Source organism: Hibiscus syriacus, unplaced genomic scaffold (genome assembly GCF_006381635.1).
Source record: "Hibiscus syriacus cultivar Baekdansim isolate YM2019G1 unplaced genomic scaffold, ASM638163v2 tig00112852_pilon, whole genome shotgun sequence".
NCBI lineage: Eukaryota > Viridiplantae > Streptophyta > Magnoliopsida > Malvales > Malvaceae > Hibiscus > Hibiscus syriacus.
The window spans coordinates 315,097-333,865 of NW_024063410.1; the positions used below are offsets into that span (position 1 = coordinate 315,097).

The window sequence follows — 18,769 nt, forward strand, 5'->3', positions numbered from 1 at the left end:
AGCGTTAATGAGGCGGGCTCCAACTCCAAGGATAAAGCCATCACCGAGGAAGAGCCGACGAGGGCAGACGTCTCGTAGCTCACAGTACCGTGGCATCATATTTTACCGGAGAACTGGCCGGTGGGAATCACCTATATGGGATTGTGGGAAACAAGTATATTTAGGAGGATTTGACACTGCCCATGCTGCCGCCAGAGTATATGATCGAGCTACAATCAAGTTCCAGGGAGTTGATGCCGATATCAAATTCATTTTGAGCGATTACAACGAAGACAAGAGACAGACGAAGGCTTAATGAAAAAGTGAAATAAGGAATAAGGAAATGATATGTGGGAGAAGGAAAAACATTCTAATGGATTTTATTAAAACTACGTAGTTTAAAGGTGTATGGAAAGGGAGGGACAAATCATGACTTCAGTCCTCTATTGTTAGTAAGATTCTGACTTTGTCCTCCAGTCTTAGTATAATTTCAACCAAGCTTTGATAGTTTAGATTAATTCGTTTTAGCCCTGATTTTAGTATTTAACTATTTTTGATGGCAACATTAGTTTTCAAATTTTACCAATTGAGTCCTCAAATTATTATTTAGATTCTAATAAGTTATTTTTATGGAGAGGGAAATTATTTGGATACGAGTTAGTAATTTTGATGGCTTGGATCGTGAGGAAAATATTGGAAGGTAATTTCAAGATCGAGGGCATTCGAATAGAGTTTAAATGGTCGATCAGTATGGCACGGAAATTGAGGTAATACATTACTACATCTTTATGCTTTATAGAACATGTTGGTATTGGTAAATGCATGAATGAAAATGTTTGGTCTCATATGTGTAATTAATGAAGTTCTACACTTGATACGAATGCAGTAGAAAGTAGGTAACTGAATATGGCTCAGATGACTATTATAAGAATTGGAGGACAACTGGAATTAAATTACAACTTCTGGAATTAAGTGATAAAAGAGTCAACCATGGATATGTAGATTATAATTTATCTCATTAAAGGTACTTGAATGATAAATTATAAGAATATTTCGATTAAGTAAAATTATGAAAATACCCATATGTTGTAAAATGACAAGAATTGTCCCTGGAAGTTGATTAATAACTCTGAAAAGACTTATTGGTTTGATAAAACTACATATGTGCATAAGAAATGTTAGTTTTAATTGGAAAATTTGGTACAGAAAAATTCATGATATTTCATTTGTAAAATCTTAGAAGGTACTTGACCCGAAAATATCTGAGTTATGAGTAAATACCTGAAGAATAATTTATCGGGGGTGTTCTTTTGTCAGAATTATTCGAAAGGACTGAAATAAATAATAAGATTGAATTTAATAGTAAGATCGGACGGAAGGAAATGATTGAAATACAATGAATCTATAAAATGACCAAAGTACCCCTGTAATGGAAATGACTCAAGAATATCACCAAGCTCAGGAATGATTGGATATCCTCGAGCTCTGAAAAGAATGGAATGAAACTGAGCACCAACATGACCAAAATACCCTTATAGCCTAGAATAAGTAAATGTCTTGGATTAATTAAGAGATCCAAATAAACATGGATGTTGTGCTGCCATTAAAAGTTATGGAACGCAGCTTAATTGGTCAACCAATGCTATTGCTATATCATTACCTGAATGATATAAGTACCACTTGAATGTTTGTTCGTCTCCTTAAGTTTAGATCGATGATAATTTTGGAAGTAAACAGTTCAACTCAACTCTAGATTGCATTCAGTACTAAGAATTGAATATTTATTAGACAAATCAACCACGAAGACTGTAACATCCTCAATACCGGGTTAGTAATCAAATTGTAAAGTTTCAGAATTTGGTAACTAAAGAAGAACAATGGATTAGTTCAATGATTTATTTGGAAATAAATCCTAAAAGTTGTTAGTAATTATTAGATGAATTAGAGGGCAAAGTGGTCTTTTGAATTGGAAAGGATAAGATAAAGATTTATATGGGATAAGCTTGAGAGATTTCTCCAGAAACTCTCTTTTCTTTTCTTCTTCTTCTTCATTTCCTCCTGTGTCTCCCAAGCAAAGGTAAGTTTTCTGATAAGTTGATTTTAAGTATGAGTTTTGATCATTAGATGATAACTAAGTTTAAGGAAAGATTAAGTTATCTTAAAATCAAAAGATAAAGGAGTTAGAGAAGATTAAAGATTTGGAGTTCTTGAGTAAAATATTGAAATAGAGTTTATAATAATAATTGAAAGTTAAATTTGACTTGTCATCAATTTAGTTAAGACATATGAAGTGTTACAAGTGGAATTAACACATGTTGTGAAATTAAGGTAATTCTTGAATTTCATATGAATGATAGGATTTTGAGGTTTAAGATGAAATAAATGAGTACATATTGGTTTAAGTATGTGTACTGGAGTTAAGAATGAAAAGGGGGATGAAACATGAAGGATTTAAGCAAAAATGGATGAATTTTTGGATTCAAAAAGAGGATTCTGGGCAGAGTGCATCGATGCACATTCAATGTGTATCGATGCATCAAGGTTAAATCCCAGAATTGGTTGAAGGTGCATCGATGCATAAGGAGTGCATCAATGCACTCATTTAAATTAAATGAACATCGAATGCCATTAATGCATCGATGCATAAGGAGTGCATCGATGCACCTGCTTAAAATACAAACATCGAATAGGATTTATGCACCGATGCATGGGTAGTGCATCGATGCACCCGTCAAGTGATGCATCGATACATGGTGTATTGCATCGATGCATGCCTTCAATAAGAGATGGAAATAACTTTCTTTTAGCCTAAGGATTTATAGTTTAAAATATATCAATTCGTATGCTGATAAGTATCAATGTATTACTATGTAGATTTAGAGCGTAATCTCATTCCAGAACAATCGAAGGATTAGAATCGAATCAAAGCAAGGCTAAGGTGAGTACAATTTAAATTGTACTTATGTATCAAATAAACATTGGCTTGCGATGAGTCAGTGATGGAGTTACTATAGTAAGAAGGGACTTCTAAAATTTTATTTGAATTGTGATTCTTATGTTTGCATGAGTACATGAAAATGGGTACATATGTTATATGTATTGCATCTGTTACATGAATTGAGTGAATAAATGTTAGTGTGATGAGTTATGTGAACTGGTTTAAGTAGTGGATGTAATTATATACGTTATGTAATATAAATATGTGATTTAAGACATAAGTTAAAGAACTATATGATATGAGATAAGATAGACACATGCTATTATAAGTGACTATAGGATCACGAACTATGTAAAATAGCAATGATTTATATGATAACAAGAGAAATGATATAAATTACATGAGTTAGATATATATATATATATATATATAGGAATTTGTATAACCAACTTATGAGATTAGATGAAAAGTGAGATAAGTTAAATAACTTTGATTTATAGGACAATATAAGAATAATATATAAATGAGGAGACATTGACAGAAGTGATTATTTGAACATGTAAAATAAGTTATACGGAGAGGATTTATGAGCTGAAATGAACATATAATATATGAGTCATATGGTAAAGATTTATGAAGCTATAGGAAAATGTTATGGGAACTATGTGATGATAAGTTATGAGAAAATATTTATATAGGTAACAAGCTATGTGAAATTGAATTAAGTAATATATGAAACTAGAATATAATTAATGTGAAATAAGTGATTAGGTAAAACTGTGAGAAGTTATAGGGCATTGTTATTCGAAGTATATGAAAGTATGTATATGGATACCTGTATAAGTTTATATGTTATACTATGTGCTATGTGATGTATATATGAACATATGTGAACAAGATATGACATGCGAGTTTACATGAACAAATGAGGAATGATATAAGTCATATGAAATGATCTACGTGAATATATACACTTGTGATACATGTGATATGATATGAAATATATGGTTACACATACATATGGTTACACATACATATGGTATGTGACAGAATAGAAAGAACAAGTGATATGAAAAGTATAAATGATAATGCCCATGTTATATGATATGAGAGCTAGTGGTATAGTTGGTATGCCAAGAGTCGAGGGTATATTAGTCTTTCGGGACGTATCCAGTGGTTCTTCGAGACGTATCCAATGGTCCTTCGGGACGTATCCAGTGGTCCTTCGGGACGTATCCAATGGTCCTTCGGGACATATCTAGTGGTCCTTCGGGACGTATCTAGTGGTCCTTCGGGACATAGCAGTCCTTCGGGATGAATACTGAACAAATGTTCGGTGCCCCATGAGGGAATTTATACGAGCTGTGGTGACAACATTAGTGCACAACATCAATGTACTCACATACCTTAAGTTCTCACAGGTGTATATGAGCTAATAAAAAAGACAATAACAAATTCAATACATATGATGCATATGCTTTTGGTGATATGGAATATGTTCCATGAATTATATGATATTATGTATGTTTAGTTGTGAAATGATAAATGTGTTATATGATATACAGAAATGATAAATACAAGATAATATGATAAATAGAGATTTCGATAATGATGGTATATGTACATGTATGTATTTTGATATATGAAATGTATTATGATTTCTATTATATGTTTTATATGCCTCACTAAGTCAACTACTTAGCGTGTGATTGTTTCACACGTAGGTACCAAGAAGAGGAAGAATGATAAAAGTTAAGCAAGACAGGTCAGTTCCTCCTTTCCAAAGATCAGATCAGAAAAGAATTGTATAATATGTATTTTATAATACGAATGGTAGTTGGCATGTAAATAAAGATTTGAATTTGATATGCTCTAATTAGTTTTTCTAAAATCATATGAATATCTTTTATGTAATTTAGTCAGTTGTTTTAATAAAAGTTTTAAAATTATTCACTAGTTTGTACAAGTACTGGTTTTGAAAAGTCAATGTGACACCTCGGATTCGTATCCGGGTCGGGTACGGGTTGGGGGTGTTACAAAGACCAAACTGAACTGAATGAAAGTACAATATGTATCCGAAATTCAGAAAACGTCTGAATTACTCTGGAAAACTCTGAAGTAACCAGGATAGACTTGACTGTTAAATGCAATAAGTAATCTCAATGACTAAAGATTAAATAAGTGATTTGGATGAGTCTGGAAACGTTAATGAACATACATGATGTAATGTTCTTATGGGTCAAGAACTACAAATTAAGCACAACAACATTTCATGATATCGTGGAAGCGTGGAAACAAAATTAAGAGCATTGGAATATCTGTTAGTTTCTTTAAGATCTATTCAGCGATGATTTCGAAGATGATCCATGGATAAGAATTTTTTGTATTAAAAAGTAAATACCTTGAAAGGACAAGGAGTTGACAAGCATTAGTTCTGGGAACTATTCATCTAAGAGTTGTTCGATAATCCGATCAATTGACATAGATTTTAAAGGTCTTGAATCTTCGTTTTTCCTTATCAGCTCAAATCACTCTGGTCATATATGAAAAAACAAGTAACTCAGATGTAAAGGATTCTGAATACTCTTCTGATTACGTAGAGCTTCTGAAAAGTGTCCGAATAAGATGATCCCGATAAATCATATTATGAATAACTGATGATTCTGTCAGTTAATAAACTCTTCCAATAGTGATTATAACTTCCGACATTCTATTGGTAAACTGAATATTCATGTTTCTCTACCCGATAAGATTATCCAATATCTCTGAATAATATCTGTAAAGACTAGTGTGTTCCCTAATCACATAAATATTTTATATGATTTCTGACTTGAATTCTATTATGATACATGACCTGGATTCTGATCTGGATTCTGTTCTGATATCTTATTTGAATTCTGTTTTGATTTCTGATATTTTCATTTACCAACGGAGAAATGTTTTATCTGGGGGGTTTATTGTTGGAGGAAGATTATCTACATATTCCTCGGCTTTGTGCTCAGGTTCTAAATGGCATGTGCGGTTGGGTGTATGGTTATGGGGATCCTACACATTTATGATGTGAACGGATGGGGGTATATATATATATATGTTTTAAAAGAAACTGTATATTTTTACTAGTTTTACAGGAACACACTAGATAACCTATTCTGATCTCCAGAACTCAGTCATCCGAAATATTTATCTGAACTGAAAGCTCATTGTCCGTTACCACATGAAATATCACTAGGATCTCAGCTTAGCCTAAAAATCTGTAAATATATGAACCAATAAGGAAATATATGTTTATCTGTATCTACACGTTCTTCAGCATCATCTAGTAGTTCTGTATTACTGAGCTTTTCGAAGCTCACTCTATTACTCACCATTGCAGGTTAAAAGGATTTCACCAGTGCATCTATCAACTTCAGTAAGGGAGTTCTTCCGGCGTTGTTTGCAGAGTACGGTACATGTGATTAGGGGTCATGTAATTGTATTTTGTTTTATATACGAGTCTGAAAATCTGTTTTATTTTTAAATAGTGACAAATGATTTTATGAGTTTACATGTTTTAATAAAAGTTTTAAAATTTCTATTTTTTTTGTGGGTCGCTTCGGCGACCCTAATATGACACTCCAGATCGGATCGGGTTACCCGTATCGATCTGAGGGGGTTACACATAGGGTGTCCAGCAAGCAGTATGACCAAATAAGCAGATTATGAAACATCATATCCGTTTACCACAAGAACGACCGAGAGTGTTAAACGTACAATTATCCCCTTAATTTGAGGGCGAATTAAGGGAAAATGTAGTAATAGCGAATAGAATACCGCTACTTAGAAATGTACCTAAGTCAAATATCAAGCTAGCCAGTATCGCAACTAGTAAACAACAAACACAGTAGTCACTATGAAGTCACGAAATTTGTAGAGACTTCTCCAGAGTTAGAGAATGAATAAAATGCCCTTAAATAGCGAACAACCAGATCAATACAGATTATCAGTAGTAACAGACTAAAATGAGAGAACAAGCGAGATAACAACTAGGAGGAACAATAAATGAGAATAGAAACAACTTAATATATCTAAATAGATAAGTATAAAAAACTAGCTTGTGTGACACTCTGGAAACAACTAGGAAACCCAAGTTACTTTAACAGTAGGGCGATTGTCTTGTTTGTTAGAATGTCCAGGTATATACCAGTCAGTGCCAAGGCACTTTAGATGCCAGCTGGACGCAGATGCCCCAAGACTCGAAAGAGTAAGTTGGCGGGGTGTACGTTTTCGATATAGCTTTGGATCTCACCCCATATATCCAAGGGGTTGAGTGTACGTTTTCGATGTAGTTTCAGGTCTCACCCCAGACACTTAAGGGTATCTTAGGTAGGCTAGAGGGGTGTGTGAGCTCTGAGATGCAACCCCTCAGCCGCATTATAATACATACCTCAACTTGTGTGTTAAATAGTAGTATCAGTGTTGCATTTAGATAATGCATAGTAGAATCAATATTGCATTCAGATAATGCACAACAGAGTCAGTATTGAATTCAGATAATGTTCAACATGGTTAGTATTGCATTCAGATAATGCATAGCAGAGTCAGTATTGCAATCAGACAATGTAGAGTAGCGCCAATATCACATTTAGATAATGCACATCAGATACAACTAGTAGGGTTAGATACCCTTTAGAGGTGTACTGATGGTTAAGCACTTAGCAGAGTATTTAGGGAAGCACGAGAGTCTTAATTCAGTGATTGAACAACTAAGCCTTAAGTAGATAACACCTGATCTAGATCATACATGTACCTACTGCTTAGTACCATGTCTTCATCATGCTTGTATTTATGAAATTCTTATGCTGCTCTAGATTAGTGATTATACTGTTGGGCCTTGTAAGCTCAGCCTTTAGATGTTTTTCGTTGGCATGTCAGTAGTTTGAGTAGTTCGTGGAGCACCATCGCAACAAGACTTCCATAATCTCATTCAAAGTACTGTATCGTAGCTTAGTGGGGATATGTATTCATAGCACCTTACTCATGTATTTAATATATGAGCTCAAAGTTTGTATTATTTTGGTTTTAAATTATGTGTCACAGAGCTCCGATTTTGTAAAATGTTTTATAACAATTATTTATGTTTATTTATGATATCATTCAGCATGTTTGAAAAGAAAATAAATATGTTTTAAAAATCAGAGATTATCTCGATAGTCCATTGTGGGACTTTAGGCCCAATCGAGTTTATGGTGTTACACGCCACGTCGATTTTCCTCTTTGTACAATACCAAGAGATTTTTTCTGAATAATAAATGTGTTTTCTGGTACCATCGAATACTCGAATTTTATCAAACATATTTGGGCAAAATTTTTTTAATAAGGCTTTGGAAAAAATGAATTTGTTTATTTAAAATGATTTAGATTTCATTTTTTTAAATAGGATAAATGTTAGACGTCGAAAATTAATCAAAACACTCGTCTTTCAAAAAATGGGTAGAGCATTTGTTGTTTTCAAGTTTTTCATCGTCGGAGCCTCATGATTAACCTCCATCTCTGTTGAAGTTATACCTGACAGAAATACCATGATTGCCTCCTGAAGACGTCAAAGATGAAGACGTCGTGTAAATATATATCATATTCATGCCTCTCACCAGTATAAATATTACGGATAAAAATATTCTGATTTAGATGTAGAGTTATATTTACACTAATGAGAGATATGAACATGATATATATTCTAAGTGAAAAATAAAGACATAAGATTACTATCTTTCCCCTCAAACTATAATTAGGTATATGGTAGTTGAGATTTTCACTGAGAGAAATTTCAGTAAATTTTATTGATACATTATTTGTCATAGACAAAGGTACATGAAGAAAGAGAAAGATTTTAGTTCCTCCTAAAAATTTTGATTTAATAGTATTTTAGGTCTTTATAATTAAATTAAACTTTTATTTTCTATGATTTTTTAAAGATTAATATCTAGTAAACTTATATTATTTTAATTCTAAATAATTTATCTATCACAATATTTGATCTTAACTACGTTGTAGTTGTCATCCGAACCAAGTGAATTCGGTGGTAAATGAATTGTTGTTATTCTTTGAGCTCCCGGGTTCGACCATAAAAAATATCAGGGGTAAGAGCATTTAATGTCAAATGGTAGAAAATTCTTTATGAATATATACTACCTTATATTTATCACAGATTAATAAAACGATCCAATTTGTCTTCGTCATAAATGTGAAGGTAGTCTGTCCAAATTAAACATTGAATAACGCCCTCTTTACAACTAAAACGTTTAGTATGTTTTCTTCACGTTTTTTTCATATTGTCTGAAATGAACTAAAAATATGGGATTTACTTCCTATTGTCTTCTATAAACAGTCTAAGGATTCATTGTCGGGAAAACATCAGGGACAGGGCAATTTGCTGCAACAAAAAAAATCAAGGTTTCAAGTTGATTTTCTAACAACATTTGTTTAGAGCAAAGATGGGTTCCAATTGTTTGGTGTCTTTCAACGTAAAAAGGTAAAATAGTCGCCTCGTTTTCTCAATTATCTGAAATATATACCGACGGTAAAATTTCCATCCTTTTTAAATACTCCGTCACTTTACCTTAATCGACGGAAACTTACCAATTTTCGATAGAACTTCATTTGTTTTCAGTGACGGTATCCGGTGACAAAAGTATTTATAATGATTTTTATTGCCATTAATCAATTTTTTAACGAAAAAAGAGGAGTTTAGAACACAATGAATAATCAGATGGTCATTTTGTAACTTTTAATTGTCGAGGGGCTCAACAAAGTAAAATCCAATAGTTAAGAGACCATTTTGTAACTTTAAATAGTCAGAGGACTCAATAAAGCAACACCCTATAATTGGGGACCATTTGTATACTTGACCCTTTTTTAATTAGAGAGTTGTCTACGTCTCATGTTTCTTTTACTATTGTTTCCATTTTATTTCTATGCTTCTTATTAAGGAAATCTCAAAGAGAAGTGTTCAACTTTTCTTTTCAACAAATTCCTACTTTGATTGAAAATTATCAACGTTTTTCACAATCTCAAAATGAAATGTTATCCTATCTTATAATAAAAATAATATTTTAAATAACATCCAATATTAATATTTTCTATAAAAGAAATAATATTTTAAATAACACTTTACAAAAAATATTAAAAAATATTAATGTTTCTGATAACAGTTTTGATTAACATATTAGACTGCATTTCATTATTCATCCCCTCAATCATCCTGTGTCCACATCTGGGATATGCATGCATCCAGCCATTCAAACTTTGCACGTCAGGTCGCTTTTCCTGTCTGTCCAATACCAAGAGATTTTCTCCGAATAATAAATGCCTTTTCTGTACCTCTGAATTCTCGAATTTCATCAAACATATTTTGGCATTTTTTTATTTAAAATAATTTAGATTTATTTTTAAAATAAGATAAATATTACGGTGAACATCGAAAATTAATCAAACATCTGTCTTTCAAAAAATTATCAGAACATTTGACGTCTTCAAGCTTTTCATCATCGGAGCATCGTAATTGGCGTCCCTCAGTTATACCTAACAAGAATACTATGATTGGCCTCCCAAAAACACCAAAGATGAAGACGTCGTATAAATATAAATTATGTTCATGTCTCTCACTAATATAAATATTACGAGTAAAAATGTTCAGATTTAGATGTAGAGTTATATTTCTACCGGTGAGAGACAGGAACATAATATATATTCCGAGAGAGATGATGGAACTCTCTTGAGTTAGAAAGAAGAAATTTCGTTTAAGATTGCTATCTTTCCCCTCAAACTATGATTCTAGGTATATATGGTGGTTGAGATTTTGATCGAAAGAAATTTCAGTAAATTTCACTGATACATTATTTGTCATAGACAAAGGTACATGGAAAGTGAGAGGGGCTCACCCCAATTTATCGTCGTCATAAATGTGATGGTAGTCATGTCCAAATCGACCATTGAATAATGTCCTCCTTATAAGTAAAATGTTTATTAGGGTTTGTTCAAGTGGTAAACAATTTAATATCGTTTAAATAATGTTTCGAGTTGGAATTCTTATATATATAGAAAATTCTCATTAGGAGACTCACCCACTAAAATCAGGTGTGCGACTCAAGACGGGATCTTGGAACCGGTACGACAACAAAAAAAACGTTTAGTATGTTGTTTTTCACGTTTTTTTTTCATATTGTCTGAAATGAACTGAAAATATGCAATTTACTTTCTTTTCTTCTCCTATAAATAGCCTAAGGATTCATTGGAACAAAGCAATTGCTGCAAAAAAAAAAATCAAGGTTTCCAGTTGGTTTTCTAACAACGTTTGTTTAGAGCAAAGATGGGTTCCAATTCTTTGGTGTCTTTCAACGTAAAAAGGTAAAATAGTAGTCTCGTTTTCTCAGTTATCTACAAATATATACTGACGGTGAAATTTCCGTCGGTGTATACCTAAAACTCCGTCACTATTAATCGATGGAAACTTACCGTCATCATTATAACATTTTTCGATAAACCTTAAGTATATTTTTGAAAAAATTAAAAGTTTAAATATAAAAAACGGACCAAAATTGTTAGTTTAGGTAAGAAATACTTAATTTACCCAATAATATATTTTGTATCTCGATTCTAACACCCGATTTCGAGAGATTAATTTAATCTTTGTTATAGGCTAGAAGGTAAAGTGGCATTAATAACAGGTGGAGCCAGTGGTATTGGCAAGAGCACGGCGCAACTTTTTGTTCAACATGGAGCCAAAGTTGTGATTGCAGACATTCAAGATGATCTCGGAAGCTCAATTTGTGAACAACTTGGGGGCCATGAAATCATCTCCTATGTTCACTGTGATGTTACGTGCGATTCAGATGTTAAAAAGGCCGTCGATTTAGCCGTTTCGAAGTACGGGAAACTCGACATCATGTTCAACAACGCCGGGATAGGTGATTTGGAGACTAGTATACTTGATATAAGCAATGAAAGATTCAAGAAAGTTATGGACACCAATGTGTACGGCGGGTTCTTAGGCGCTAAACATGCCGCCCGTGTCATGATCCCGGCGAAGAAAGGCTGCATTCTTTTCACCGCTAGTGTGTTGTCGGTGTTGGGCGGTTTCTCTGAGCATCCGTACGGCGGGTTCTTAGGCGCTAAACATGCCGCCCGTGTCATGATCCCGGCGAAGAAAGGCTGCATTCTTTTCACCGCTAGTGTGTTGTCGGTGTTGGGCGGTTTCTCTGAGCATCCGTATGTGGCGTCGAAGCACGCGGTGGTGGGGTTGGCTAAGAGTTTGTGTGTCGAGATGGGGCAGTATGGGATTAGGGTCAATTGCATTTCACCGCATGGAGTGGCGACGCCGTTGCTAACGAAAGGGACCGAGATAGATAAAGAAACGCTCGAAAGCTTGGTTTCGGAGGCCGGGGTCTTGAAAGGAAAGGTTTTGGAGGAGGAAGACGTAGCAGCGGCGGCGTTGTATTTAGCCAGCGATGAGTCGAAGTATTTGAGCGGCGTCAATTTGATGGTGGATGGAGGGTATAGCATCACTAACCCTTCGTTGCCAATGGCAGTCAAAAGCTTCATGTCTTAATTTCATGTTTTGATTAGAATTGACAAATTACGTAAACGTTTCGTGTTCGTGTTCGTGTTGTGTTTTAATATAATAATCGTATTCCATTCACAACACCATAATTTTTTTCACAACTCGTATGTGGCATCAAAGCATGCAATGGTGGGGTTGGCTAGGAACTTATGTGTTGAGATGAGGCAATATGGAACTAAATAAAAAAAATATATTAAGAATGCACAAATACCCTCATCTTCGTTTATTTGTTTTTAAATGTGTTCATATTCATTCCTTTAACGTTTGCGAGTATATTCGGTAACGTTCGTGAACATATTCGTTTAATCTTTGACAACCAAAATTCTCTTCTTATTTTATTTGCAAGCCAAAGAGAAATGGTGAAATCCCACTACTATTCTTTAAGTTCTTTAAACTTTACAGTTTCAACTCCAAAGTTCACCTTAATTCTATTTAGTATCTACTTTTACCAATATTTAAAGGCTTAATACCAAAATAAGTGCCCAAACTATATCGCTTTTCACGAATAGGTGCTTAAACTATTTTTTGATCATCTCAGTGTTTAACGTTACAAATGTTAGTTATCTATGGTAATTTCTCCCATTGAGTGACACGTGTCACGCTCTAGTGATTTTAAAATTTTTTTTTAAATTTTAAAAATATTATTATATTTATAAAAAAAAACCTAATTGCCCTTAAATTATAAAAGTCCCAAAATCCCTAAATTCTCAAAATCCTAACCTTAATTCGTTGCCGTTGCCCTTTCTGGCCACAACAACTACTACCGATGTAGTCTCTGCTATCCTCATAGTCATATGCCGCCGTAGTTGTCACCAATTAGCCGTCGAAATCGCGTGAGAATATTACAATTTTCGTCCTAGGGTTCATGGGTATGAAATGTCGATTCGTCGTCGATTGGTCACAATTTCATAGGATTTTTGGTCATCGGGGGGAGGTGAGGTCGGGTGGAGCTTCGTCGATAGCAAAGGGCGACAGTCGGCATGGGTTTAGAGGTTGAAATAAAGGTTTTCAATGTTTTGGGTTATTTCAAAATGTTTATTTTTTTAATATATATATATATAATTTTAAATTTAAATTTTTAAATAAATTTTTCAAAATTACCAAATTGTGACACATGTCACTTAACATGGGAAATTAACACCGTTGATGGATTGTGCACTTAAAGTGGTAACATTTGTAACGTTAGGCATTGAGATGAGTCAAAAAATACTTTAGGCACATATTCGTAAAAAACGATATAGTTTGAGCATTTATTTTAGTATTAAGCCATATTTAAAATATAAAAAAAGAAAAAAACCAACTAAATGAGCTTATAATAGAGTTTATAAACGATTCTATTCTTGAACATAAACGAACTTAACACATATTTGTTTGTGTTCATTTGTTTATTAAATAAACATAAAAAAATTTATTCAGTCTCGTTTATTTAGTTTAATAAATGAACATAAACAGATGTTATGAACGGTTCACAAACCATTCATCGAATGTTTTATTTATTTATATCCTTATTTGTGAATTGCTCTTTGGTGTTGGATGAAATAGGTTCATGAGGAGCAATGATACTGGATGAGATATTTGTTTCTTAAATACCAGAATTTATATATATATTTGAAAATTTGAATTCATTTTAACATATCAAATTGCACTATGAAGTCTAGTTCAGGTACTAATAAATATATTTACATTACATTTATTAATAGAGTTAATTGTACTATACATCCTCAAACTATGAATCTCATTTTAAATTGGTCCTTGAACTTTTGAACATTCTAATTCTATCCATAAATGATGACTCTCATTTTAAATCAGTCCCCAAAGTTTTGAACATTCTAAATCCATCCTCAAACTATAAGCCTCATTCTATATTGAACCCTAAACTTTTGAATATTCTCATTTTAACCCCAAATTTTTGAATGATTTAGGGGGAAGTTATTAGAATGTTCAAAAGTTTAAGGACCAATTTAGAATGATGGTCATAGTTTGGGGATGAATTTGAATTGTTCAAAAGTTTAAAGACGAGTTTAGAATGATGGTCATAATTTGAGGATGAATTTAGAATGTTTAAAAGTTTGAGAACCAATTTAAAATGAGAGATATAGTTTTAGGACGTATAGTGGGACAATTAACTCTTAATAATACCAAATTACAAGTAGAGTTGGATCTAGGGGTGTTCAAGGCTGTCATACCCTAAAAGTTTGAAATTTTTTAATATAGTTTCTTAAGAGTTCATACCTCGATATAAAATTTTACGTATGTTCTTTATAACGAGGCCATTATGTCCAAATGGAATCCAAGAACTTGGGAAAAAATATTTTACCTTCCCAAGGGAATGGAGTTTAAAAATAAGAAAATGCGATAAGATGATTTTAGGATCAGATTACTCATTTAGTTTATACTTCGATAATATTCGATCGAATTGAAAATATAGTTGCTTTAATCAAAGAATGGACTTTCTGCCTTTTGTTGGAAAACATTATGGCCTAAAACATTGAACCCTATAAATTGGAGGACTGAATTTAATTATCTGGAAAATGTTTACCCAAAATCCAATGCAGAAACTTTGGTCTATTTCCTATGAAACTTTGGTGCTTTTTACCACTATGCATTTACATTAGTCTGTTTCTGTCTGTCCAGATGATAGTAATTTAACGATAAATATTAAGATTCGAACTTTATATTTATTTACATCAATTGAAATGAACTCCAAAATCCTAGATGGGAAGGGCAGGTGCTTAGCCCCCTAATGGAAATTTTCCAGTTTAAGTGAATTGCTAAATTTTCCAAAAGTTAAACGTATTGGTAAAATCGTATTTTGGCCCTCAAAGAATAGTAAAACTCTAGTTTAATCCCTTTAAAACCATAAAATCATAAGTTAATATTACAATGATAGAGTCACATTCTCACTCTCCAAAACTTTATAATATAATTTCGAGCCTTCCAAAAGAAATATTTTTCACTGGTCCCAACTTCATCAAGGTCTGTTAGGTTAAAATTGTAATGAAATAATAACAATTAATGAAAAAAAAAGAACATAAATTTTACATGATTTATTTTTTTTGAAAGGAAGCATAATGACTAGAACAAAGAGATCGTACAACAAGAGTACAATGACACCGACAAATACTTGTTTAAACTTAGTTGAAGGAAAAAAGAGTGCTTATGGCAATATCATTAAGGGGACTTCTTAATAGTCACCGACAAATACAAGAGAGCTTTCTTAATAGTCACCGACAAATACAATAGAGCTTTCTTAATAGTCACCGACAAATAGGGTTGTAAATGAGACGAGACAGATCGTGAGTTACTCGAGATCGATTCGAGCTCGATAAATAATCGGATCGAATAGACTCGACTCGAGCTCGAGTTCTTAACGAGCCGAAACAAGTTACTTGATATTCGACTCGAAAAGCTTGTGAGAAGCTCGAAAATATAATATATTAAGATTTTATTTTTTTAAATAAATTATTAATAATATTAATATTTATGTATTGAATTTTTTAAAAAAATACAGTAAGATTTTTATATATTTAAGATTCAGGTTCGAGTTTGAGGCTTCAATCAAGTTAAGTTTAAGATTTTTTTTTTCATTTCGAGCCTTTTCGAGCTGCTCACAAGCTTCAGTTCAGAATTTCGAGTTTGAGTCGAGTTTGAAAATTTTAAGCTCGCGAGTTTTCGAGTCGAGTTGAGCTTCATTTCAAAGTTTTCGAGTCGAGCTCAACAATACTCGAGCTCGACTCGGCTCGTTTACACCCCTACCTACAAATACAAGAGAGTTTTTAAAATATATATATTAAACCCTAAAATATGGGAGTCTTCTCATCCATCATAGATTCTAATTTTTCTCTTAATTTGTTTTTCACCAAACAAGACTCATCTCGTCATAATAAAATTCAAATCATTAACACTAGGGGTGATTATCAAGCGAGTCGATCGCGAGTTAGGAAATATTCGACTTGTGCTCGTCAATTTTTTTTCTTGACTTGTGCTCATTAAGAAAACTCGTTGTTCGACTCGTTGTTTATTAAACTCGTTACTCGTAAAGTTCGATGCTCATTGCTCACCTCGTTGTGCTAAGCTCACCAAAATTTTATTTTATTTTCTTAACTATAGGTAAAATCTACTAATATTATATAAAACTTAATATAAACATAAATTAATAAATTTAAACAAAAAAAAATTATCAAAAGAGTATATGAAGTAATTTTAAAGTCTAAACTCCAAAATAAAAATCCACAAATATATTAAAATAATATAAAAGGTTTGATTTTTGAGTATATGAAACAATTTTTTTAAGATAACTATTAAATATTATATAAAAAATTAACGAGCTGCATGTGAACTTATCGAGTCTAGTTGAACTTTGCTCGACTCAATGCATTAAGGTCTCGAGTCAAGCTCGAGTTTAAATCGAGTCAAACCGAGTTGAGTTTTTACCAAGCTTTAAACGAGTTGAGTACGAGCTGCTCAAGAATTGCTCGACTCATTAAGCACCCCTAATTAACGCTAACAAAATCCGAGTTCTAGTATTGTTAGTAAAAGCAATTAGGCTTTTAATTTTCAAATTAACTTCCCATGCTGTAGATTGCATTAAACTTCCCCCAAAAGATCCAAATCACTGCAATAGAAAGCAATGAATGAAACCTTTCCTTCTTCATGATACAAAATAGTCACCGCCATTTACCATTTCCAGCATATTTCTTAAGTGCTTTTTTTCAAGCAATTATAAATAGAAATTTACTTTTGCAGTCTTCAAATTCAACCAATCTTTCAACTCCATTTAATTAAAAAGGCTTTTAATGGAACCCATCTCTCTCCATTTATAAATTTTGCCTTTCTTCTTCCTCAAAGCCCTACTTTCAATTGAAGTTCTTCATTGTTTCAGGCTTTCCTTCACCTTCAAGGTACCTTACATTCAATCTTTGGGTACGATTGAATCCTTTTTTGTGATGAAATAACTTGTTTTTCTGGGTTTTCTTGCATGCATGTTTCATTTCAGGTTTGTTTTTGTACGTAAAACTAGAGAAAACTAGCCAAAAAATATTGTCCCAAGCCTTTTTTCCTGCCACTCTCTACATCCACACACACATATATATATATATATATATGTATGTATGTATGTATGTATGTATGTATGTATATACATGCTAAAATAACTTATTTTTAATGTTTTTTTTCTTTCTTATTCACAAGATTTTAACTCCAAATCTGATTTGATAAGCTTTAAAAAAAATTATTGTTCGATAAATATATATGTTTCATTTCAGGTTTGATTTTCTATACCTAAACCTAGAGAGAAAATGAGTCATGGAAATGGACCGAAGCTCGGGTTGAAGTTGAACCTATCACCACCAAGGGTTAACCCAGGAGTAGAATCACCGACGGCGGCGACATCTCCTCCGAATTCTTGCGTGTCATCGGAGATGAACCAGCTGTTGGAAGTCGAGTCAAATAGTACTAGTTCCGATGCGGCGGTGGTCGAGACGGAGACGATGTTGCTCGTGGGATGCCCTAGGTGCCTTATGTACTTGATGCTATCTGGAAATGACCCTAAATGCCCGAAATGCAAGAGCACCGTTCTGCTCGATTTCCTCCGTGATATTACAACTACAATCATCGATAAAACCAGAAAATTTTAAGACATAAGATCTCGAACTAGCTTTAAGAGCCCCAGTTTATCAAATTTTCGTATGAGAATACATATGTACACACATATATATGCATGTATGTATGTATGTATGTATATATGTAGTATGTATGTCTTTATGAATGTATGCATGTATGTTATTTCAATTCTAGTTCTTGTTTGGTTTCTAGGAAACTGGAACATCAATTGCAGAAGGCGAGGCAATGATCCAATGCTCAGTTGAACTGAGAGAGACAAGAATGATACACTACACCAATACAAATTTATGAGAATTTTTTAAAAAAATTATAAAATAATAATATATGACAAAAAAATTGAAAGGCAAAAAGGTATAGGATGTCCTTGCACTTTTGAAGAAAAACTAATGTGATCATCATATTATTTTTTCTTTTAATTTGGCTCTCCAACTCAGAAAATAAATTTAATGTGACTCTCTAACTCAGAAAATAAACTCAATGTGGCCATTCGACCAGTATTTTTTCATTGTTGACCGTTACAGTGCTAATGTGACAGTTCATGATACTAACATGACAACCCACGGTGGTGAAATGACAGTCTAGGGTGGCAGACTAATGTGGCAGATTGACTAATTTGGTAACTCAAATATTACAAA

At 33.0% G+C, this 18,769-nt stretch overlaps 1 protein-coding gene and 1 long non-coding RNA gene across 3 annotated transcripts; one reads left to right on the forward strand and one right to left on the reverse strand.

Moving 5' to 3' along the window:
• Positions 1-137: 137 nt before the first annotated feature.
• LOC120183859 lies at positions 138-6,949 on the reverse strand. Its single transcript, XR_005521974.1, has 3 exons — positions 6,938-6,949; positions 3,232-3,236; positions 138-290 (listed from the first exon to the last, which is right to left on the reverse strand). It is a non-coding gene; the product is annotated as an uncharacterized LOC120183859 (long non-coding RNA).
• A 4,257-nt stretch (positions 6,950-11,206) lies between these two features.
• Positions 11,207-12,658, forward strand: LOC120183893 (secoisolariciresinol dehydrogenase-like). Of its 2 annotated transcripts, none has more exons than XM_039188485.1 (3): positions 11,207-11,299; positions 11,591-11,943; positions 12,061-12,658. In XM_039188485.1, the coding sequence occupies exons 1-3, from the start codon at positions 11,262-11,264 to the stop codon at positions 12,498-12,500; spliced, it is 831 nt and encodes a 276-aa protein (XP_039044416.1). In that variant the 5' UTR covers positions 11,207-11,261; the 3' UTR covers positions 12,501-12,658. The 2 variants fall into 2 exon arrangements, with proteins under 2 accessions (XP_039044416.1, XP_039044417.1); XM_039188486.1 differs by having other exon boundaries at positions 11,591-11,935; positions 12,053-12,658.
• Positions 12,659-18,769: the final 6,111 nt, after the last annotated feature.